We start from the raw sequence: 25,240 nt of genomic DNA, 5'->3' as shown, positions 1-25,240 counted from the left end.
GCGTTAATAATAGCGTAAGCGCCAGCCGCCATAAGGTACCTTTTGCCGTGGAACGTCATATATCTTTACTATTTCATATCTATTGAATCTCGAAATCATTTCCCGAATCGCGCCGATTGTCTCTCATATCGAGGTTGATTCCTTTCATTGTACCTGACACTGACATTGAAACATCCAAATTCCGGTTACATCTCAAATCCGGTTAATATTCCGTTCACTGCTATTTTTAGGACACGCCTCTAAAAAGGCTCAAAGCTTTGTTGTCATCTATTTCCCAGCACCAGGTGTTTTCACGGAGCTTTGTTTGTTTAACAGATTCTGCGCAAGCGCACCGCCAATAATAGCTCGCTCACTGTCTATCACTCGCCTTATTCTCGCGATTGACGTATCGAAATTGTATCGGAAACGTATTTCGGTCATTCCAGAAAAACGAGATAAGGCTGTCTAAGCCTTACCAACAAACCGCTATGTGGTTTCGCAGAAGAATGTATTGTATCTAAATGTAAGTAAGCTTGTGAATAAACGCTTTATTTTTTTATTTTTTTTTTTTAAGTATGTTGTCTGTACATAGGTAGGTCTAAGCTTTATTTATACCTGTAAGGAACAAATCAAAACTGTCAAAACTCATTCCTAACAGAACTCCGACTACAATCAGACATTTATGGTATTTATTTTAGTTTCGCTACTTACTCGAACGCTAACATTTCGTCAATCCAGTAGATAAATGTAAAACCGAAGGCCAGACCGCATCAGTTCCCGCTGCCCTTTCACGAGCGTTAAGTAGTCCGTCGCTACGAATACATAGTCTATTCGTCTTTAGGGAAATGTTTTGACCTTTGAAGTAAACTAGACTGTATTTATAAATATAATTGTATTAGGGCCGCCCCATACTAGCGTCTTTTAAGTGTCGGTGTCTATTCAGCTCTATGGAAAATGGCGGTGCTTCGCAAATTCACCAACATTGCGTCGAGCAGCAGCCAGTGGGCCCGATTCGGATTATGAAATAGACATCTATTAGACATCTTTTAGACATCACCAAGATACGATAACGATATATTATGTTTAAGATCTAACCTGTCAAATTTGACATTTGCGCGATTCTGGAGATACTCTTGAATGATTTACACAGGATATGACTTATTAGAGATCTAATTCACACCTAATAGATATCTTACTCTATCTAACGTAAAAATGATATTGGCTGCCCGAATTGCGCTGCAAAAGAAAACTAGTTGATATCTAAACTATAACGTATCTAGAATGGATCTAGTACGTGTCGTAAGTTCTAGTAATTTCGAATACGGCAGAGATTGTGGTTATACAAGGCAGCGACAAACTGAACCCATGTACGCAACGTATGCAATGCGTAATGACAATCTGAACCCTGAAATTTTACCTACCTACTTTGAAAACATAAATGTTTATATTGCATAGAATATTTCGGGTAACAGTATTGTAAATTTTTTTCTCAGACTTACACCTATGATTAATCAAGTGATCAAAAGGAATTAGTTCATTATTATTCATCACCATCATCATCTCAGCCATAAGACGTCCACTGCTGAACATATAGCCCCCCCCCCCTTGGACCTCCATTAATTAATTCCTCCATTGGATTATTATTAATTGAATTTAATTAGATTCATTCATTCTTCCATTCAATGGGAAATGGGAATCCAGAGAACACACAGCCGTACCCTTTATCTCACGTTAAACAAATCATATGCGTCGCGGTAAAAGCTTGTTCCGACATACCGGTTACAGTAATCAAAACTGTCCCACGCCTACTCATTCTCATTAATATCATATCTATATATACGTAGCTATAGCTAGTATTAAAATTCAATAAAATCAACCTTTAATTTTTTCTTATGATAAAAATAATGAGTTAATGATATGTATTAGCTGGCAATTGTATCAGCAATAATGTAAAAGTATTGAAACATTAAAGAAAATCTACTTTAAAACAAGGGTGTAAAGTATTTAATTCACGCGTGTGAGCTTTTCTAATCATGAAGGCTAATCCGCCAAATCTCAACCAAAATAGCGCGAAAATCGCTCGAGCGCGCAACCCTGCGCGCACGCAGGTGAGCCGTCAGTCGTCGTCGCGATCTCCGCCCGAAAGGGAACGCGGTACGCTGCGAAATTTCGGTGTTTCCTAAAAGTTTCCAATGTAAACCTGAACCTGTTCCAGCATGTTCGCGATGTAGTGATGTCCCAGAGATGCGGCCTGTAGTTATCGCCGCTTGCTTGATTCTGCTCGCGCCCATCACTGATTCCTGGTGGTGAGTTGAGTACCATACAATAATAGGGAAAAAAAAAAATAGTTGTGTGTAAAGTCGGTTTACGGACGATATTTTGCGTGTAACGTCATAAGAAAACATTAGGGTAACATTCCATTTTCAACGACAGCTCTGCTGCACTACTGTCAATTTTACTATGGAAATTGACAATGTCAGCCACGCGTTCAGTACCGGTAGTGCAGCTGCGGTTAGAAATGGAATGTTACCATTACCATTACATTACGTAACGTTACCATGGAGATCTGTCCACAACGTGACACTTTTTCGTGCATGCTACCGGTGTTCATCGATTTATAAGACGTTATCACGTCAAAAACTTTAAAAGTGCCTTCCGCTAATACAACTTTTTTACAGATAGGTATCTCTGTAAAAAATCAAATATGGACGTCAACCATTGTTTATAGGGGGCCTAGCCAAGTAAACAATAACGTACGTCGATAAACGCCAAACGAAAAGAAAAAACTGTATCGGGGTGACAGATGCTACAAAAAGTAACGTGGTTATTTCCATACCTTATTTAATTTTAGGTTGGCGTTTTATATCTACGGTTGTCATCGTGGCTAGCCCCCCATTGACGTTATCTACAGAAAGGACAAGGGCCAAGGGTACTTCTTTAGTTTTTGAGCTATGAAAGACGAATCAGCTGATAAATATTTCAAGTAAAATATGAGTTTTAAGTCGAATTTATTAATATGATAGTAGCAGTAGTACATATCAATAATGAAAAAGCTTATTCGTGGGCGGGGTGTACATATTTATGGAGAAGGGATTAAGGTCTGATTCGGATTATGAAATAGACATCTATTAGACATCTTTCAGACATCACCAAGAAACGATAACGATATGTTTAAGATCTAACCTGTCAAATTTGACATTTGCGCGATTCTGGAGATACTCTTGAACGATTTCCACAGGATATGACTTAGAGATCTAATTCACATTTACTTAAAAGATATCTTACCCTATCTAACGTAAAAAAGACATTAGTCGCCCGAATTGCGTTGCAAAAGAGAACTAGTTGATATCTAAACTATAACGTATCTAGAACGTGTCGTCTCTTGTGAATATATCTTGAAGTTCGAAAACGGCAGTTACTGTCAGTTTAATGGACCGTTGTCCGAAATTAAAAATGTATTGAGAGCCTCGTCTTTTATTTTGTCGGTATTACCCCCTTATTCATAGAACTACATGCCTCAATAGGGGATATTACTGCAATGTTCTGCCGCCAGAGTGCAGCACTAAGCTACCTAGTAAACCATAGTCACTTATACATACTGTGCCTTAAACTGATTTTGACAAGTTTTCACAGACAAATAAAATATGGATGCATTAAGGCGGTTTGTTAACAAGGGCTTACCGGGAAACGCGAAAATCGAAATGTAGTTATCTTCCTCTTTATCGCTCGAATATGTAAGAGTAATAGAGAGGTGATATAACTAAATTTCTATTTTCTAGTTTCGCGGTAGACCCCCAGATTGTGATGGATTGTGGCAGTAGCGCCCCCTACGCAGAGTTTCGCGTAATATTCCGTATTTAGTTAATTTATGCTTTATCTCTTTCTTACAAATACATAAGTCATAATGACAGATTAAGACAAACAAACAATAGCTAAATTGAGGCTTGTGGGCTTAGAACGCACTGCGATTAATTTCTTGCGGTTTCAGTCTATTTTTTTGGAGTTTCACCCCCTTATACATAAACGCGCTACAACTCAGTTAGCTAATAATCGTTTGTCTTTATCTGTAATTTTGACTTATGTATTTGTAAGAAAGTGATAAAACATAATTTTACTAAATTAGGCCCATAACGTTTTATGCATAAGGGGGTAAGTCTTGCAAGGGCGTGAGCTTTGGAAGTATGCCGTATGTTACACTTTTTGCGGTTCTGAAGCAGCGTGTTCTACCGATGAGAACGTTCTCGTTTCTGAGAATTTCTTTTCGAAGAATTTTCCGGAAAATTTTTAACTTTCTAGAGAACGTTCTCTTATTGGCTTAAATAAGGTATTATCTTATTTTTTTTAAGAGGGTGACACATATTTACTTTTATTAAGTTTATACCTTTTGCCTCAAACAACTTGTTTGAGCAATTTTGTGTTGTTTTATTCCTCGGTTTATTTTTTATCAATTAGTACCTACTATTTTTTTTATATTGCTATGAATGGTGCCAAGTATTTGCTTTTAAGCTTCCATGGTATTTTAATTGTCTTATCTCCTACCCTACAGTAAGCGATTAACCAAAAGAATGCATCGCTTTTGCGACGAAAGGGAACTCTCAGAGAACGTTTCCGAGAAATTTCCGAGAACGTTTCCGATAGATTTCTCTGTTCTCAGGGAAATTTCGAGAACGGCACATCGCTACGCCTAAGACCGCTACCTAGTAGTGAAATTCATTCATGTCACTAAGGTGAAGTATTCGAGTATAAAGGTAGACGAAGAGAGAAAGTGCAGTTAAGGTGTTATGAATAAAGGTAAAACCAGTCGGAAAGCTGTTTTAGTAAAACAATACTTAGTGTTCGAAACGTTTTGTACGACAAATAGCTAATTGAAAATGACCTTTTAGACATAACTATAACTAATTTATATTTAATATTCCCTGTTTGTACAGTTTGTACTGTCAGCTGCAGAGAAAAGGTACACTCTCTACATATAACTTTGTATGCAAAGGTGCTAAGCGAATAGTATTGCTGACTGTACAGTCGCCATCAGATATATCGGAGCGGCCAAGGTGCTCACAAATACCTGAACACGCCTCTATTGTCAGGGCGTTAGAGTGCGTGTTCAGATATTGTGAACACCTTGGCCGCTCCGATATATCTGATGGCGACTGTACCTTGAGTATCTTTTGTCCAATATCCGTGAGATGTGATAGTAACGTAGTTCAGAAAAACCGGACAAGTGCGAATCGGACTCTACCACTGAGAGCTCCGTACTTTTTAGTATTTGTTGTTATAGCGGCAACGGAATTACATCACCTGTGAATTCAACTGCTATTCAAGCTATCATGGTTCATGAGATACAGCTTGGTGCCAGATAGACAGACGGACAGTGGAGTCTTAGTAACAGGGTCCCGTTTTTACCCGTTGGGTACGGAACCGTAAAAATACCATTTACTATACACTACATACTACTAAGCATTTAATTTTTTTTAATTCTCATTATTTATCTGTATTGGTGTAGGTGCCAGAGAGCTATGGAGCGCAGCATATTAGGTGTGAAACTAAGGGATCGCATCCGGAACACCACGCTGCGCTCTAAAACTCAGATAATAGATGTAGCTCGAAAAGCGGCCAAGCTAAAGTGGGATTGGGCTGGTCATGTCTGCCGCATGCCGAACGACTTGTGGGCCAAGTTAACCACAGAGTGGGTGCCCCACAAGTCAAACCGGGGATCCGGCAGACCTCGTCGGCGATGGCGGGATAACTTGGACTCCTTTTTTAAAAGACTGGCCAGATATAGCTCAAAACCGGGACGAGTGGAAGAAGAGGGGGGAGGCCTTTGCCCAGCAGTGGGACACAACAGGCTCATAATAATAATAATTGGTGTAGGTACCAATACAGATAAATATTGAGAATAAAAAAAAATCTACATACCTACTTGAGTGTTATGAATTCTTTCTTCAGTGAAAGGTAGAAAGACGGAATTTCTCTATTTAACTACCTACACACGTAGGTGTGTGTGTTATGTAGATAAAGTAAATAGAAACCTTGCACTATCAAAGGGAAGAGATGTAATAGCATGCAACGACTCTTATCTAACATGTTATTGCTATTTAGCTAAATGGATGCTAAACTATAATAATACTTTAGAGATTTATAACAGGGAAGCGCTATAAAGCTATTTCAAACATCAATTCGCTTCAGATGGAGAACAAAGGGCGTCTATTTGTGACGGATTCAATCGGCGCGATTCGGAAAAGGAATTAGAGATTAACTAGATACGATATGGTAAAGATATGTGACGTCCCACGGGTAAAGGTACCTTTACGCTATTATTAACGCCGCTCCAATATTATTGCGGCGCTATGCGACGTAAGCGCCAGCCGCTATTCGGTACCTTTTTCCGTGGAACGTCACATATCTTACTATTTCATATCTAGAGAATCTCTAATTAAATTCCCGAATCGGGGCGCCAGTCACCATAAGGTACCTTTTGCAGTGGGACGTCACATATCTTTACTATTTCATATCTGGTGAGTCTCTAATTCATTTCCCGAATCGAGCCGAATGGATATGGACGCGTACGCATTAATTAACAAGGCTTATAATCGACAAGAAGCTAAGGCATACGACTGTTGTGCTGAATATTGATTGTCATAATAAATAGGACAAAAAAAATATAAAAAAATACAAGTCCTTTGTTTTTTTTTGTATTTCAAAACAAAAATATGTATCATTAATCCCCTTACATTTTATAATCTGATCCCCTGTATCAGCAATAAGGTATTTGACTGTATTCAAAATAAATTATTTTACACCATGCACGAAATAAAGCACCAGAAGATTATTAGAGAAACGTAGACAGCAGTTAGTTTTAGACACAATTTCTATTTTAAAACCTGTACCTATAAAACTATAGAGTTAGGTAATTTGATTATGACGTCACATGCTAGTGTTTCATATAATTAGCAAAATCGTTTTGACAGTTTCGACAGAAACTGTGGTCAAATACCCTATTATATTATACCTCTAAACTAAATTGTATGAAAGCATCTCATAACAATCAGTCAGATTCATATAATATGTATTCTCATTTCTTTTATTGATTTTAATTTCTTTTCCTTTTGTAAGATTTGATATGTTTTCTGAAAGAGCTACGTATTTGTGATTTCATGTACATATATGTTTATTTTTTATATCAAATTCTATAAAGTTATGTACTCACTGAGTATAATAGTATTGCATGAATTCTATAGTAATTTAAATTGTATTTTTCTTAATTACTCGTAATGCATGTTAATTATAAGATGTAATAATGTTTTGAAAAGATGTGTCCCGCCGAGTTTGTTGCCGGTCCCATATTGGGATACCCTCCTCCAATTGAGGGGGGATTTAAATCTTCTCGGGGCAGAGGTGTACGGTTGGAGCCGGTAAAGGTTTATTTGACGTTCATAAGCGCATTGTAATATGCCTACTTGAATAAACTATATATTTTATCTTTTTTTAAATGGTAGGTATATTTTCTATAATGTCAATATCCAGAGAGAAAATGTGGACTACGTTGGCATGGAGAATCGACCAGTTTCCTCTTAAAGCTAAAGGCGTTCTCCAATTAATCCTCATTTGCCAGGGTAGCGATTAATTGTGCTCGCCAAAACTTCCTGGCAGTCTCCTTGAACTTAATAATTATTTCCCTACATGCACCAACAAAGAGCAAAGACTACGGGGTGTCCCGACAAAACAATGAATTTAGAACTTAACTACTAGCGACCCGCCCTGGCTTCTAGGTTAGCAAATTATACACTTAAGGTGAAAACCGCATGAAAATCCGTTGAGTAATTTTTGAGTTTATCGCGAACATACAAACACACAAAAAGAGAGATGCGGCGAGGCACTTTGTTTTATAAGGTGTAATTTAGCTATACAATTATCTGTATTTCCTATATTTTGTTATTTTTACATAACTATAACTATACCTATAGCTAATTCATATAAGTTTTTTTTTATTATTATTATATTTTTACAATTCAATATTCATAATAAATTATACATACAGGAAAAAATATTGTTCAAGTTAGTTATAATTACAAATTCATAATTTAAATTTTTAATTTATAATTACAATCAAGAATTAATTCGTAGGTATTCTTTATCGTATCGTATCGTATCGTGTGTGTGTGTGTGTGTGTGTGTGTGTGTGTGTGTGTGTGTGTGTGTGTGTGTGTGTGTGTGTGTGTGTGTGTGTGTGTGTGTGTGTGTGTGTGTGATGATATTGCATTAAATTGTCTTTTTGCAAATGAAGATTTTGTTGGCCATTTAGGGGCTACTGCGTGACTTCGCCTACGATTTAATAGGGATGGATTAAAATTTAGTGTGTTATGCAGTTTTAGTACAGTGAGAAGCACATATATATATATATATATATATATATAAGCGGTTACAGTGTGCAGCTTTCAATCCAGAGGTCGCGGGCTCAAACCCTGGCTCATGCCAATGAGTTTTCGGAACTTACGTACGATATTTGATATTTACCAGCCGCTTTTCTGTGAAAGAAAATATCGGAAGGAGCCTGGAAAAAAGGCCTGGTTTCCCCTCCGGTTAAAAAGGTCAGATGACAGCCGTTCTCGTTAAAAACTAGTGTCTACGCTAATTCTCGGGATCAGTTTCCAAACGAGCTCTAGGGCACAGAACGTGCAGCGTAATGAAAGGTCTACGTATTATCTCATTCCAAGGTTTACCCCGAATTTCTGGTTAATTTGCCCGAGTTATCACCGATTATGTTATTTATATCCGTCCATCCTGGCCTTGTACAGTCACCTGTAATAATATGTTATACAACGAAAGCCGCAAAAATATCTGACACGATATTATTTGTAGGCCTTTGAAGAGTAAAATATTATTGCAGGTGACTGTATCATCAGCCGTAAAAGTGCATGGCGACATTATCAATAAATTCATTCATAATTTCTCCACGCAATTTCGCAGCTATCTTTTAAGGGTACTTCTAATAAACTTCATAACAAAGCCTGATTTTGCGAGACACATACGATCATCATTCCAGTCTGTAAGCTGAATTGGTGAGATGGATTAATGACGACTTTGATAAGATGATAACTGCAAACTCCACTATGTACCTATTTGTAATGTTAATATTCCATTCTTCTTAAATCTGTATAATGCTTCTTTTAAATATTATTTGGTATCTTTTTCGTTCTGAACTTTGCCGAGATTACAGAAGACTTTCCTCTTCCTTCTTTTCTTATAGATATAAGGTTAGGTGGGGTAAGAATACCGAATAGCATTGCCGTAAGAGAAGTACTTGTAGGGAATTCCCAGGATCCTCATACCCTTTTTCTTACCCTGAGTTTAATAAATTAGGTTTCTCTTAACCCCAAATGACCTTAAACAGTCCTATTACAAACCTAGAGTTTTTTTCGGGTAATCGAGTTTTTTCCATACATTTTATTATTAAATCCATAACCATTCCACGCATCCTGTAAAGTTAATCGCCGTGGCCGCATCAGATAATAAATTCGCAATACAAGTTATAAATCAGAGGCATGAAATTCAATAAAGTCATATCGGGCGGGAACCACCTCGGTTGAGACTTTAATATGCAATTAATCAGCCGAGCTGAATTAGGAGCTCGACCAGCAAAAAGTATGGAGCCAAGATGGAGTTTGGTTTTCGAAATTATTTTTGATAAACGTGAGAATTAATTTGATTCGGAGCACTTAACTACACACTTTTTGTGTGTTGGACGTTTCATTAACAACAATAAACCACATAAAGATAACTGACGATATGTCCGGGTCCCGGCCAAAGGGTCTGACATTTCAGTTTTCTATAGAATTCATCACGTGATCACCGTGCACCCGTCAAAGAAAATGAAGTGTCGGAAGTCTCGGTCCGGGCCCTGACATCTTAAAGTCTGTGATATGACGACATAATTATGATGGTTGCGTCTCATCATATTCACATTTTGTCACAGCTTTGCGAAGGATCTCCGGTTCCACTCAGCAACCTAATTTCATAAAATGACTTGTAACAGGTTTTTGCCAAAGCTCTATCATCTGCCTTTTCAACCCAGAGTAAAAACTATAGATGGACTTTTTTAGGATACTTACGGTTTCAACACGATGCTTTCCTTCACCGAAAAACATGATGGAAATATCGATTATATTTACTTAAATTTTTGTGACTCTTCAAAAAAGTATTTCCATCATTTCGACATCATTACCATAAGTACTTACCGTACATTAAGGTCATTAAGTACGCGCGATCAGGCGGCCAGCCGAGCGTGACAAATGACATCATCTCATTACGATTCACGATCTTGTCAACTGATTGACAATTAGAACAAATAGGTATCTCGTCGATACATAAACGGTTCGAATGCTATCTTTGGATATTTGTATTAACTGGTTTGGATAAGTATATGATAAATATAGCAGCAGCAAAAAATATTATATTTATAATGTTTATATTACGTTTCCGCTTCTCTAAAGTCGTGAGGTTTTTTTTTGTGCGTATAGAAATAAAGAAAAGTATGCCTAGGGTAACAGCACCAGTGGCCAGCCAGGGACCAGTGGTCAGCCTTTTGAGTCGTTTATTGGTCATAAATATCTGGTATATTCGTTTAAACAAATCGCGATTACTCAAATAGGAGCTTTGATTCTTTATTGGTTAATACGTCACACGACAGGTGCGGTGAGGGAACGGGGGGAAGAAATATACTCGTTCATACAGGCGCTGTTTGTCGAAGAGTGCAAAAGTGTCATGTCCGCCATATTTTTTTCTGCACGTGGTGTTCTCTCAACAGGCAAGAAAAACTATGTTTTAATGTTATAAGTTATTATTTTTGTTAATGATTGGTTTGATTATTAGTTTATCTATTAAATTGGATTATGTTTTGATAAAAATATCAATATTTCACTTATAAATTGAGGGGGCTGGCCACTGGATAACACTTTTTTCCAAAAAATCCAGTGTTCAGCCCCCCACGGCTGACCTTTGGGTTATTCGTTTATTTTATTATTTTCGAGCCAGTGCGACCGTTAGGACCGTTAAATTTACATTTTCAAATTTAGTTAGGCATGCCCTAGTCAATTTTAAGTAAAATCCAGTAGTCAGCCGCATTTGAAATTACGTTATAATGCGGCTGACCACTGGAACTTCTTCACTTCACTTCGCGGATCCAATACTCAGCCATTGACGTTGCTTGGTACGTCGCCGCCAAAAATAAGTCCACATTTTTAAACCCTATCTCATTGAAATAAGGTTCAATAGTGTATACATATTTATGACGTTAACTATACATAACTATCACTTTGCTTTTTCCTGGACTTTGTTTATTAATGATAATTAGATCTGCATAGAATCGTTTCATTATTTTTTACCGAATAGGTACCTTCTTCTTCCTCGCGTTATCCCGGCATTTTTGCCACGGCTCATGGGAGCCTCGGGTCCGCTTGACAACTTTTTTAGTTAAGTACATAACTAACAAATTTCGTGTCATAAGAATTATATGTACTAATAAAAAAAAATGATAATCATATTGTTGGTTATGATATACCTAAATATAAGTGATTTTGATTAAATCATTATGAATATTATAAAGGCTGAGTACTGGGTACACAGAGGCTGCTTACTGGATTTTGGAGGCTGACTACTGGAAAAAAGTGCCACTTTTTGTTTAAACTAAATTAGAGATATTATAAAGAGGATTGTTATTTTTATAAATATTTTGTTTTAAAATTATGATAAACAATTGATCTAACTATGTCATTTCTTTAATTATCCGAGTAATCCTGTAGAAATGCCGAACGTTCAAACTTAAAAAAGTCGTTATAAGGCTGACTACTGGTGCCTTTACCCTATCGTTAAAGGAAATTGAGGAGGGCTTTTGGAGCCTGGCGGAGAATATGAGCTACAGGGAGAGAATAGAGTAGTAGAGGTGGTTATTGATTGAAAATATGCTTTCCAAAGCCTCGAAATGTGAATTATTATGCTACCGAGCATGCACATGTGACTGGAATTTTTTGCAGATTTTTCAAACTTTTTGAACTTAACCCCTATAAACTAGGTAAATAAAGTGCGATCGGAAATCCGTATTTGCCCATTGTTAGTATGTGCTACATTCTTGTGAACAGTGGAATGTCATTCCGATGTTTATAGCGCAATGTCCTTCCAGCAGCCAATCGGTATACCGCAAGCGATGTGGTGGCAATTTGAGCGGCAGCGTCTGGAAGACTAGACTGTAGGTATACTTACAATACAACTCCACTGCGTATCCTGTGACAAAGTTTGGTTTTGCGATCCACGAAGCATTTAAAACAAGAACTGTTGATGTTTTAGCCATTGGCAGATAGTGGCGGATACGGCAAGGAAGATTGATGATGTTGTCGATGATGATGATGATGATGTATTGTGCTAACGGCGAGAACCACTAACTAGCCAAAACTCCATTTTTGTAGCACACGGAAACTAGATCGGAAACCGTGGAATCACTCAGCTTACCAATACCAATCAAGTTATTGACCATAAAAGCGATGCGTGGGCGAGATGTATGGCCTAAATGAGTCGCCTACGTCTCCAAATAATATCGATTTGTTAATTAATTTATAGCTTTTTTACGTAATCGGTCAATCACTTTTTAAGCGCCATGGACTAGCAGGAATTTATATTTTTAAGACAGTATTGTAGAAAATAGAATTAAAATTGTCGTGAGTTATACTAACATAAAGCTACTGCCGCGTACAGTCAGCAGCAGGAGTTGCTAAGCGGGCGACGTTCAAAATTAGGTACGCGTTTTGTTCTAGAGTGAGCTAGTCTTCTGTACCTAGTACTATTATTTATTCTGTGCCGCTGCTCACTCATGCAATGTTAGCGCTTGAAAATGGAGACCTCGTAAAATAAGCTTAACTGCAGCTGTAACAAATGTCTCTTAATTAATACATATTTTGAACAAGATCTGGAAATTTTGAACAAGATCAAGAGCTGACGATGAATGTTGGTCGGGCAAAATAATTTTGCGCATGGAACGACGTTTAAAAGTTATATAAGTTATTCTACAGTCAAGAAAGTATTGTAAAAAAACCAACTCATGGTTAGAGTCGCATTAACATTTGCCAAAAAACATTTCTAATAAAGAATATTTTTTAAGAAAATAGTCATTTCATTACTGATAGCTCCACCACTTGTGGAATTATAGGCGCCAGGCGCCATTCTGCGATCTGTCATTGAAAAAAAAATATCTTAATGACTTGTGTTAAAACATAAGACGGTTGCAACTAGATCAATAACCCGTAGCATGGAGATCGAAGTAATCTACACAATAAAAGTAAAGCAAATAAAGTAAAACAAGATTTATAGAGCAATTAATTTTGTTTTAACTTGCATCTAAAAGCTACTACGTATTAAGACTATTAAGGAGAAGATAAGTAATGTTTGTTTTTTACTTTAGGAATCTGTTTGCAAAGGTATATATGTAATTCTACTACTACATGTATAAGCTTATGCGCAAATATAATACTTTAAGTAATAGAGTCCACTTCTATGAAATTATGATGTACATACATAAATATAAACCTGCACTGCGTGTGCTATCAAAATCGTTGCAGACTTATCTTGGTCTTGAGTTAGACCAAGACAGTGTTTACAGCTAAATATAGAACTCAGCCCTTTTTAAAATTATATTAGTCGGTATATGTGCCACTAATAGAAATATATATTTTGATTTTAAAAAGTCAACCTCCTTTTTGCTTCTCCGAATATTTTTTATAAAATTATTGGATTTTTTTATTTTGTCGTTTGATTGCTTCTACAACTCGGCAAGAAACGAAAGCAAAATTAACTCCGACTTCCCTTCTAATAACGTCAAGTAACAACTTCCCCTTAAAATCAGTAACTAATACGACATTGGCCAGTAGTTGGACGCAGTCACAACATTTGGACCCTGAATGACATAAAACCTGATATTGACAGCCTAATCGGGACTGTTACAGGTTTATTTTACGACCTATTCCGAATTTATGTGGACTTCAATATAATGATGTTCATTTTATTAACACCTTAAGTATTATACATTTATTATACATGCATACAAGATTTATACATTATTGTATTTATTTTGACTCCATCGTATCAAGCGAAAGTACGAAACTTTGACGGGTCTAAAGTATTTAGGTAAAGCCTGACCGGAATATATCATTACGCGTCACGCGCCATGTTGCGGAATTTCACTGGAACTATTTTTTTCACACTATATCTGAACTGTCATACATGAGAATAACAGCGCCATCTTGACAATTATCATATATTACTGGTCAGGCTTTACTCAAATTTCTTTATGCTCTAGTTGGAGCAAAATGATCTTGACTTAGCAAAATGCACCTCCAAATTATAACAGGGGTGTTTATAGGCCACTACGGGGTCAAAGGAGTCTTGGCTAAGATGGGACACCCTGACAACACCGATTGTCGAATGTGTGGCGAAGAGGAAGATACAGCAATACAATTGTGTGAATATCACGACCTCGCCAGACAGAATATGAAGGCTATCTGGAACCAAACCAATTCAAAGCACTGCCCTTGAGGTCCATCATTTCTTCACTCCTCTATTCTCGTCTATCATCTTTTTACTCCTTCTGTCTCTTTCTTTCTCCTTTCATACTTGGCAGTGTCGCGACACTGATCCCACTCTAACCACAAGCTGTAACTGGTCCCAGGTGCGGCGAAACAGCGTAAGCCATGTTAAAAAAAGAGGTCTATCATTTGACATGGAGATGGTCGAAAAAGCTCTTGAGTAGTTAAAAGGTTGCTCTTAAGGGGGCAATGACACAAAAGGTATCCGCGCAAGGGCCCCCGAAATAATAAGATAATATATCTACCTGATAAGATTTTCTACTGGTTAATGTTCGTAAATATTCGCTGCCACATTTCTAACCTTCCATAACTCAAGTTTAATGTCTATATCACGGCTCTCGATATACATTACAGACAAGTTTGATTGATAAACTGGACTGGCTGGCAATAAACCGGCAGACACATTGGCTCGAGCTCGTGGCCGGTCATCGTAAAGATTACTTATTCTTAATGAATTTTAGACTTGATGACGGCATGCGTCAGCGGAGCACCCCTTTATAAAGGTCCATTCACACTGCAGTTAACTTTTGTGGAGCAACACATTGCAAAAGTAACTAAATAAGTTACCTACAATGTTACCGTGTTGCACAGTGTTGTTCCACAAATGTTAACTGCCGTGTGGATGCACCTTAAGCACGTCAAAGCTATGAACTGTAGACCCTGCTATAAACATATTATTAGGTCTGTTTCAAAATTTGCTTATAATTATGGTAAATTCCCGAATTTCATAGTATGAAAAAATCCCGTTGATACGTTTTAATGCTTACTTTGGTACACTTACAGAAGAAAGTAAAGAATATTTCCTAATTTTGCAGATTTTGAAGGCTTTAATTTTACAAAAATGTGCTCTTGAATTTGGGATAAAGACAAGACCCTGTATCGCTAATTTTTGTTTGAAATTAAATTCGTACCTCTATGTAGGCTTAGGTCTTAGGTATTCGGATCGCTGAAAAGTAATGATAAGGTATAGATGGACGACAAAAGACGATCACTTTTGTGTGTGTCGAGGGACAACATGTATTTCTCGCTATACTTCTTTCAGCAGTTATACAGCCACTGACGTACAGCCGCCATCAGATATATCGGAGCGGCCGAGGTACTCAAAAATATATAAACGCGCACTCTAATGTCTTGACTATAGAGGCGTGTTCAGATATTTGTGAACACCTCGATTGCTCCGATGTATTTGATGGCGACTGTACGAGTACCATTCCTAAGAACTGTGAGTAATAAAGCAAATGATTGAAATGAGCGTGGAACTAGTCCATTTAGCACTGGAGCGATGCCCTGTCGCTCGACCGCCCGCCGCATGTTTGTGTGGCGGTTAGCGGCTGCCCGCTAACACTGAGACCAAGATCAACTCACGCGCAGACTGTTACTAAACCTTATTCTTCTTTGGTCCCAATAAGGCCTAGGTTCCCATCTGGGTTGGAAGATCAGATGGCAGTCACTTTCGTAAAAACTAGTGCCTACGTCTAATCCAAATCATGGGATTAATTGTCAAGCGGACCCCAGGCTCCCATGAGCCGTGGCAAAATGCCGGGATAACGCGAGGAAGAAGAAGAAGATTCTTCTTTGGTGATGATCAAACTATAAGCAGAGCATAAGTCAACAATCAAGAAATTTGCTTTCTACATCAGTTTATCCTTATCATCATACATCGGGGTTTTCGGGTCGGGAGTAATTTACACTAGCCAAATAACAGCTAAAAACCTTAAAAAACGATACTAATTTTACATTTCTAAGCACATTTGGACCTTACTACCTACGTTTAATTCATAGTTTGGTAATTATTTTACAATAAAGAAAGTTATAAATACACGAAATCATTCCCGACCCGAAAACCCCGATGCTTTTGCTTATTATAGTGGCAATAAATATGGAGGCCAATTCGAACCTACATTCCGATATAATTTTGTTGTAATTGTAATTCGCTGGTGCGATTCGTTATCGCCAATACAATATATACATATACGAACAAGTAAGAATGAAATGCATCCGCGAATGATAATTAAACGACATAATTTTGATGTCGGAATTAGGCATCATAGTGCCTAAACCGCTACCGCTAGGGATTTTGAACTTTGAAGGGTATGCGGCCAAGTGGAGAACTATAGTTCGTTTTTTTTAGCATTAGAAATAAGGTAAGTAAACAATCTTGATGTGTCTTTTAATTGAAAAATACATTTTAAAAATAAGTTACGGCAAATATGTAACAATTATGAATCTAATATCATTTATATTCTTCTGCTTTCATAAGTAATAGTTATTGATTTTTAAATAGCGTTTTTCGATTAAAAGACATGTCAAGATCCCTTAACTTCTATGAAGTTCTTTCTAATGCTAAAAAAACGAACTATAATATCACGGAATTGATAAAGCTCTCTAAGATTGACCGTGTATCAAAACGCAACTTGCGTGAATTGTTCACAGTAGTCAGAATAGAGAAGAGTGCATGATGTCACCTTAATTATGTTAGACGCCCTAATTGGGTAACTGAAGCAGTGTAGTATTGCGCAGCTTTTCTCGGCCTAATCGTAAGTATTGTTCCATATCATGCCTCTAAATTATAGATTTCATAATAGTTTAGTCTGTGAATTAATAATCTTTGCCCAAAAACATGCAGTGCACAGCGCGTCACTGTGCGTAGAATCTCACCAATTATTGCACCGCACCCAGCACTCGGCGGCGCTAATACGCGATATGTGATAATATGGGGTTTGCAATAGAAAATAGTAATAAATAGATAATAAATAAAGGACACTTTTACTCAGATTGACCCAGTCCCACAGTAAGCTCACTCGATATATAAGGCTTATGTTGTGGGTACTATTAGACGACGATATATTGGAATATAATATAGTTACACATATATGAAACAAAACGTAACAAATATAAGAGCCTCGATAGGGAGTACCATTTTGTACCATTGGAGTTGAAACTCTAGGTCCATGGGGTCCCAGCGTGCATAAGTTGTTCGCAGAAATCGCGAAGCGTTGGTTGACGTAACTGGTGACCGAAGAGCTAGCGGCTACCTCGCACAACGTATCGCCTAATAAAAAAATCTTTGATTGAAAAGAAACATCCATAACTCAGAAACAGATATTTGTGGTAACACACATATAAATGCTCGTACCAGAATTCGACCCCGGGACCTCCGGCTTCGTACGGAGGGTCACCAACAATACTAGAAGGCCGTCACCGCCAAGCTTCTATGAAATTATGACGTATAACTAAAACTTGCACAGTCTGTGATCAAAATCGCTGCAGAGTTATCATGCTCTAACAGTTAGAGCATCATAACTCTGCAGAGTTAGAGTCTAACTCTAGGAGGATTATGGTGAAATATACAATATGCATGTGAAGTGCAGTAAACAAATCTGTTCGATTGAGCTTAGGCAAGTTGTTTCACCTTGCTTGTTATTTATGTTTTAAACTTGTACACTAGCACTCATTCACAGTACTTATGTATGAGTAGATAAGGAATAGTATAGTTATATATACATGTCGTGTAATAAATTGTCGCTTCTAATCAGATTAAACTTGGGATGACTCACGCTAGACCGATCCGTGCCAGGGCCGAGGCGTCCGACACGTAATTTTCTTTGTGCTCCATAGAAACCGAAGCGCCGGAAGCTCCGGCCCGGCCCCAGCCCGGTCTAGCGTGTGTCATTCTTGAATCGCGTACTTGTAACAACTGTATTCTATAATTTTTGACGTGTACGTCGTGCATCCTAATACTTGGACAGTTTTGTTCGGTTGGGTATAATCAGCGAAATGATATACATGGACGTATTCTGTCCGCTCAATTATGACCCAACGCAAACTACCCCGCGATAGGCGGTACTTACAAACTGCTCGATTGGCAATCTCAGTACGCGACCGAGATGACAGTCAGTGACAAATGGCTAAATTGATTTATAAAAACAACGTTTTTTGTAATTAAAAATATATTCATGTGTCGTGAAGTGCTGCAGAAGTTATTTTAGTTCATACCAAGGACAGTGGAATCACTTTTCACTTGTAGTAAACAGATAACTTCAGTAAAATTTGGAAAAAACATGACGATTTGTTTTCAATACTACCGTGCTAAGCTAAAACGTAACAACTGCATACGACTTTCATAACAACATACGACTTTTTAAATTGCGAGGATAATAGGGATGGTGTTATGCCAAATGAAGTAGACTATTTTATTAACTTGTGTTTGGTTTAGGTATTTTATATATAATTATAAATAAATTCCTTCTTACAGATTTGTATTTTCCTTTTTTATTTCATGAGATGGAGCTATAAAAAAACTACCTAGTTATTTCAAATTAATAATCAAATTTGGTATTGCCATTTTACATTACTTTCCATTCAGATTCCCACAAGATGCTATTCGCAGAGAACTATGGAAAAAAGCGTCCAATTAGAGAGACATGAAATTGAGTGGATGCCTGGCAAGATATCTAGAATGGTGTACTTTCGTTTGGGCCAAATACGTTTCGCCAAATTTCACTTCCCAACAAACTTATCGCAATAGTTTCATTTCCCAAAGAAACCTTTAGCAAATTCCGCAGCCTCCTCTCTATTAGTACCTATGTAAATTGTATGCCATGCAATATTTTGGGACATGTAAGTTATGCTTAATGATACATTTGGGTTTACTAATGAATGGGCCAAAAACGTTTCCCAAAGTATCACATCCCAAACTATGTTTCCCAAATTATCATTTCCCAAAAAAATGTTTGGCAAAACAACTTATCGCAAATTTTCAGTTAGCAATAGTCTTTTTTGGCAAGTTATTGTTTAGCAAATAATTACTTAGACAAGTTTCATTTTCCCAAATATTATTTAGTCAAATGTATCATTAAGCATAACTTACATGTCCCAAAATATTGCATGGCATATAATTTACATACCAATAGAGAGGAGGCTGCAGAATTTTATTTGTCTGGTATTTAATTGATCATTACATATACATAGTAAAATGTAACGTCAAAAAAAACATTCTTACTGCCAAAAATATGGAGTAAATGATCACTAAAATTAAAACTCCATTTTAATGTAAAATGATAACCAAATTTGTTACATCTTGCTATTCTATTAAAGCAAATAACACCAAAGTAATCATTGTAACCCAAAAATAGTAAATAACCACCAATATGTAAACCACATTTTAGTTTAATATGTCATGCAAATTCTTTACTTCTCGTTATTCTATTAAATTAATTAATCCACTTTGATGACCTTTTTCTAGTACATAGTATTTCGTTTCTGTAAGGACTGCAGTTCTAACCTAACCTAACCCACTTTTCTAATAGCATTTCGATTCTGTGTGGGTCACAGTTCTATTCTAACTTAACCTAACCCACTTTTCTGATAGCGGTTCCGTTTTGTGAGGATCGCAGTTCAAACCTAACCGAACCCACCCAAATTACGTAGAATTTAACGTACCTATATTAGCATTACAAAAAGTACTTTAAATAGAGATGCCTGTTTGTCAAATTTGCGAAGTGACAATTTTGACCAAACATCTTTTTGGAATATAATATTAGACAATAAAAAACGTTTGCTAAATAAGTTTTTGTCCTAATACAATTTGACAAAGTAAAATCATGCCAAATGATTATTTGACCAAATAAATTATATGCGACTGTCACTTTGCTAAAGGTTCCTTTGGGAAATGAAACTATTGCGATAAGTTTGTTGGGAAGTGAAATTTGGCGAAAAGTATTTGGCCCAAACGAAAGTACACCGCGCGAACGGCTGTGGTCCCATACAAAATTTTCATTTTGCACCTTTTTCTACTGACAAACTCGCTTGACCGGCTATATACATATAAAATATTCTGAACTGAAAGTGGGGATTTATTGTGACTCCGCCTGTTCATATATTTTTGACCCGATTCTTGTACCCATGTAAATTTTGCAGACTGTATAGCCAGTCCGATTTCTAAGATCAAGTTCGCCATACATTTACTGTGGCGTACTTGATCTTAGAAAAACGGACAGACTATACCTGAACGTGACTTCGCACTGCCATACAGATAGATAATAAAATATACAAAATACTTATTATAGCGGAATACATTTATACAACAATGATATATATTTACTTATGTTGAGTTAGCCTGTCATGTCATAACAACATTTTAACTAGTTATCTTTTAATCTGCATTAAATTATTGTACGTGAATTATTTGACTGGTTCTTCACTGTATGGCATAAACCTATCCCTGTCCAAGTCATATTCTAATCAAATATGAACCGCGAACTCTAAGCGGCCAGTACGTACAGCAAGAAGGTTATTAGCGGATTAATGTCGCTGATTGGTAGTTATTGACATTATATGCATTTCATCTACACTTAGCTATGTACCATTAGAGTAATAAAGATGACTCTTATTTTGTTTACCAGCTTTGATTACAGGCTCTGTAAACGCGTCGTCCTATTTGAATGTAAAGTCCATTCCAATAGAACTTGCAAACTTTGTCAACAAAGCACGTAACTTTGTTTTGTCACTGTTTCTCCTTGAATTTTCACATAATCTCATCAAACACCATTGAAACACATACACTATACACTATTAAAGCGGTCGTTACCGTAAAATACAACAATATATAACTGTATCTTGGATATTTCATTAAAAGTTTAAAATGGTTTCATAAGTTAGGTTAGTAGGCCCTGATGTAATGACGTTTTTGTTTCTTTTACATTCTACAATTGTCTATGATGGGTAGTGTTGTGACTAAAGTTGGTGATATACTCGTAAAGCCGCTACACACTACGCGACTCACGGTCTGTACCTGCCAACGCGGTTATATACACTACGCGGTAGTTTGACAATTTTAAATTTCAATAAATATGTAAACTCAGATTAATCGTTTTAATTCCTTTTTTTTAAATAACCTTTTCCATTCTTTCGCACCATTTTTAAACATTATTATTAAACTACGGAAAATTATAACTGGTAGTTTTGGACTGTTCATAAATAAAAATCTACCCTACATTTGACAAAATAATGACTGTTGAATGATTGACGGTTTCAATATTATTTTACTCGTTCACTGTTTTTCTTGGCATGTGCGCGTATCTTACTTCTTTGTTATTGAATTTAAGAGATATCTGTTTCTCGCTCTCACTTATGGATGCGACGCACCAAGTTCGTGATGCAGTGCGATAGTGTGTTACGGCCTTAAGTAAAGGATTAAGTAAGACTCTTGCCCATCACTAGCAAATTCATCATTCAGAGACAATTTCAATATGGCGGTTTGTTTACATACATTGCAAGTTCTATTGGAATGGACTTTAGGCGTAATTGTGTATGTGTGCTAATTTGGCCCGAGAATTTGAACGGTAATGTTCCTAAAGGCGGTTTCCATACTAAATATATGCGTTCACTGGGTATAATTGATTAACGATTAACGACAGCCTTGATAATTACATTACTATTATTTATGGTTACATGATGATAACATTCATCAATCACAATTAGCTGTCAATACATTCACAGCATTATTATTAAGTCCCAAACAATTACAATTGGCAGAACACTATACGAGTATATTTAGGTACTTACCTATAAATAAATAAGGATGCTCATTATTATATAAGTAAACCAGCCGGGTGTCAAATACCCCAAAACCGTCTTAAAACCTTCAGGACTGTCCCTCATTCAACTAGAGTGAGTAGAGTGACAATGAATGAGTGTATTTGCGGACACCGGGCGAGGCGCTAACTCGCGACTTGGACACGATTAGCGACTGCATGACGACTTAACTGTAAACATCATTACCATTACACATTCACAACAATTTTATGTCAAGTTAAACACGGAAAAAATAGCCTTAAGTACTCGTAATAAGAGTTAAAGTTAGTGTATGTTTATAGTAGTTTTGAGTATCTGTCAACAGCTAGCAATCGTCAGACTAGATCGGTCTGTCACTGTCCGAGTGTAAACACTTTTAAAAAGTTTATGTTGTGGATTGTTGTCGCAAGGTTTTAGCGGGCGCATCATGAGCGCTCATGCCACACTGCCCGTGTATTTTCCTAGATTACGTAAGCACGGGCGACTCTGTTCTTAGTTTAACCAATGAAACTTGATCTCGAGACCAGTAGCAAGGATATATGTGATCGGAGAACACACATCTGGTTACTCTAGGCCTTCGACTGGCGAAGGAATGGAAATGACATACCCGGCATGTCCCCGTGTTTGAGTTGTCGTTAAAATTGGGTCCGTGTACGGCCATTGTTGGCTTTGAGGCTTTCGAAAGTGGATGTTATTTTATGAAATAGGGCGTTTAGCTCCTAACTTTGGAGGTTAGTTTGCGTGACGGGATATTTATAAAAAACTGGCATCGTTTGACAGCACCGTCTCGACGAAAAGCGTTCCTTATGTGTTTGTAAAAACGGTCGTTAGTTACACTAAGTATTTCAATAAATGAATTAGATTAAATTAAATTACAACAGGCAATTAACAACCTAGGAAATAATACTAGGAGGGCTGATGACTCCAAGTAATAAGTATGGGATAAAAGCCAGAACCAAGAAGAAGAAGAGAGTAGCTAGGTAATTAAAATATGACCCAAACATACGTTGACAAATATTTATAGGGATATTTTTCTTATTTTTACGTCATCAAAATCATTTAACTAGGTAAATCTTCAAAATATTGTCCTTTAGCTGTAATACACAAACGCAAATTATTGATCAAATTATCAACAATATGTGCCGCCGTAAATTTTTTGTCTACGTATCTTCTAGATCTAAATTGTCTAGATGTTTTTTCACACAATATATTTTGAACCTCAAAATTGTATGAACATATGCTCATTCACGTTCATATCGTATATCTGCGGTGAACACGAGATGACTTTACGATGACAATCGCAATGTCGCAATACTTTCTTCTGTTAGTACTAGATAAATCTACTTGCAAGTCTTGCGACGCGTCGACAGCTGGCCAGCTATTCACAAAACGTCTCAGTTTCATGTGACCCTAGTCCAGTTTGACCTCTGGATTCGAAACAAATATACGATATCGTCGGATAGGCCAATACTGGTACTACAAACTGCCGCGTCTCGAAGCGGTTGGTTAGCTTTGTGAATGGTTTCCTTATTGCAATAGCTTGCCGAGCGCAGCGCCTCATCAAATCAGAATTCTGAGTTAAGGTGACATTCGGATGAATGCAGAATTACTGTTGCAACGTTACTGCTGCAGCGTTTCAGCAATTCAGGTGCAGCGGGCCAATTTCGACTGCGGGGCAATTTAAATTAATGGAAATATCTTCCATGTTTTTCATTATTAACTAGAGTGCCATATATGTCTAGATAGCGAAAAAGATGTGTTGTGTGTGACTCTAGTTAATAATGTAAATTTTTAGTTGAAATTATCCCGCAGTCGAAATTGACCCGCTGCACCTTAGCTAAAATAATTTCTAATTGACAAACATCTTTAGTTGAGTCACTAACGGCATCATACACGTCACGTCATTTTTGAGCTCTAGTCAGACCTCTACAGTTACTTAAGTTTAGTTCGTTGGGCGCAGAAGGCCTACCGTGAACCACGTTTAACGTGTTGCCTCCCGTCACACTTACGTACGAATTTACAAGTGCGGCAGAGCAACACGTCGAACGTGGTTCGCGGTAGGCCATTTCAGGCCATTTCATTGACATTTGTTTGGAATAGCAAACCTGAGTTTATTACAGCAGGCCATTAGAACGGCGTGCCAATCGTATTGTTGCCACAGCGGCAATATTTACTGTCTAACTGATGGGCCAAAGTAATTGGGATTTGAATATGACGGGACGATTGCGATCTGTCTTGTTCTTGTCTCGTTTCATTTGGCTTAATAAAACTATTGATATTTGATTTTGAGCGTAACTTTTTCACAGTCCTGTAACTAAAAGGGCTGATTTAGACGGTGCGAGAAATCGCAGGAGAGTTTCATTACGTTGCGGTATTTGATCGGTCGGCTGAATTCGATGTAACCTTAATAGTCCGCAGTGTATCTAAAATCGCATGCGAGTTTGCGCGCCGTCTAATTAAGTCCTAAGTTAAGCTTAATTTGGCACACATTCCTGTAGAAAATAATATTATGCTGATGAATTTTGAAATTTTCTTGCTATCCCGTAAATAATCCCCTAAGGTGTTGAAACGAAAAGTGGAAATTTTTATGCTATAAACTATCGAATGGTCTAATCGAAATATCAGCGCTGGAAGTCGCCAGCATAATGCTGAAATGAGACCATTTCGTGGCACTTTCTCCTCCTTATGTTTTTCTGTACTGTATAATTTTATATTCTGTGTTTGTGCTTACAAATGAACTATATATTTCTACCTCTATTCTAAATTAGTCATTAGTCAATCAACATACTTCTAAAATAGATACGACTTCACCTAACAAACGCGTAGCCTTTAATCAGTTTTGCAATTCAACCCGTTAAATGTCTCATTAGTTTAAAGAAGTCATTTATTCTCATAACCCGCCTACTAATCAACTAACCCAAATATATAGCAATTCGTTAATTCGGCACTTGTTCATTACGGCTTCCTTTCCGCGCTCGGCCGCCTTCCCAACCACATGGCTTTGAAGAATAATTAATTGGCATACAACTTATCACAGTTAATTTATTCGTCTGCATAGACAG

General features: G+C 37.2%; 1 protein-coding gene across 1 annotated transcript in view; it reads left to right on the top strand.

Annotated features, from left to right (window-relative positions):
• Window positions 1-2,089: 2,089 nt before the first annotated feature.
• Window positions 2,090-25,240, top strand: part of LOC134663524 (protein Wnt-6) — a 43,813-nt gene continuing 20,662 nt past the window's right edge. The window contains exon 1 of the mRNA XM_063519916.1: window positions 2,090-2,285. Within this exon, the coding sequence (XP_063375986.1) occupies window positions 2,224-2,285 (62 nt within the window). The 5' untranslated portion in view covers window positions 2,090-2,223. The remainder of the gene's footprint in view (window positions 2,286-25,240) is intronic.

This window comes from Cydia fagiglandana, chromosome 4, assembly GCF_963556715.1.
Source record: "Cydia fagiglandana chromosome 4, ilCydFagi1.1, whole genome shotgun sequence".
Taxonomy (NCBI): domain Eukaryota; kingdom Metazoa; phylum Arthropoda; class Insecta; order Lepidoptera; family Tortricidae; genus Cydia; species Cydia fagiglandana.
The sequence above is the reverse complement of the archived record's forward strand: the minus strand, read 5'-3'. Positions and strand labels throughout refer to the sequence as shown.